We start from the raw sequence: 772 nt of genomic DNA, 5'->3' as shown, positions 1-772 counted from the left end.
ATCCTGGGGAGACACGTGTCGGTCGCAGCGGGCTTGCATGTCCTCATCATAGTGGTAGGTGTCCCAAGTGGTGCCCTCAGTGGACTGAAAAACGTCTGCAACTGCGTCGGGGCGATCCATGTCATGGAGGAGCCAGTCCCGGACAAAGTGGGGGACTTGTGGCGGTCGGCCTCAAGGCCGGTGTCAAGATGTCGGGGTCGCGTTGTTTTCTCGGCCGGGGGGATCCAGTTGTCCAGAAGGTGGCGGAGACCCGCGGCGACTTCGTCACGGTCGGAGCTGTACCTCGGGGGTCCATCTGCTGGGCGGACAATAACGCTCTGGATAGATATTGGCGGTACGGTAGAACCGAGGGCCGAGCGGAGGAATTTACGGGTTTGGCGGCAGTTAAACCATGCAGTAAGTTGTTGCACCCTCGTTTGTCGGAGACTGGTAGTACGCCAGTCCCGACGCTTGCGGCACACATTGGTCCAGCGTGTGATGCCCTGTCGGAGCCAGTGGTCCCAGTCGTGGGCTGGGTCCTGTGGGGTAGGCATTGTGGTCCACCATTCGCCAACCGCGATGGCTCCAACGCGGTGCCAGCACGAGGTGGGGAGCAGGTTGGGGTTACGGATCCACTTGGGCCATTCTACTAGGTGAGCAAGTCGGGTGTATTCTGCGCCAGTTCGTGGTGCCGCCTCGTGTAGGCGTAGAAGATGTCGTAGCTGTGCAGTGCATCGGTTAGTGCGCTGTATCGCAACTGCCCGGTTGAGGGCCTTCCTGGTTTGGCTAGTTT

General features: G+C 60.2%; 1 protein-coding gene across 1 annotated transcript; it reads left to right on the top strand.

Annotated features, from left to right (window-relative positions):
- Positions 1–188: 188 nt before the first annotated feature.
- On the top strand, positions 189–683 carry H257_15685 (hypothetical protein; the record flags this gene model as incomplete). The annotated part of the gene is made up of 2 exons (XM_009843857.1): positions 189–596; positions 633–683. 2 exons carry the CDS (start codon positions 189–191, stop codon positions 681–683), a joined length of 459 nt encoding a protein of 152 aa, XP_009842159.1.
- Positions 684–772: the final 89 nt, after the last annotated feature.

This window comes from Aphanomyces astaci, assembly GCF_000520075.1.
Source record: "Aphanomyces astaci strain APO3 unplaced genomic scaffold supercont1.73, whole genome shotgun sequence".
Taxonomy (NCBI): domain Eukaryota; phylum Oomycota; class Saprolegniomycetes; order Saprolegniales; family Verrucalvaceae; genus Aphanomyces; species Aphanomyces astaci.
The sequence above is the reverse complement of the archived record's forward strand: the minus strand, read 5'-3'. Positions and strand labels throughout refer to the sequence as shown.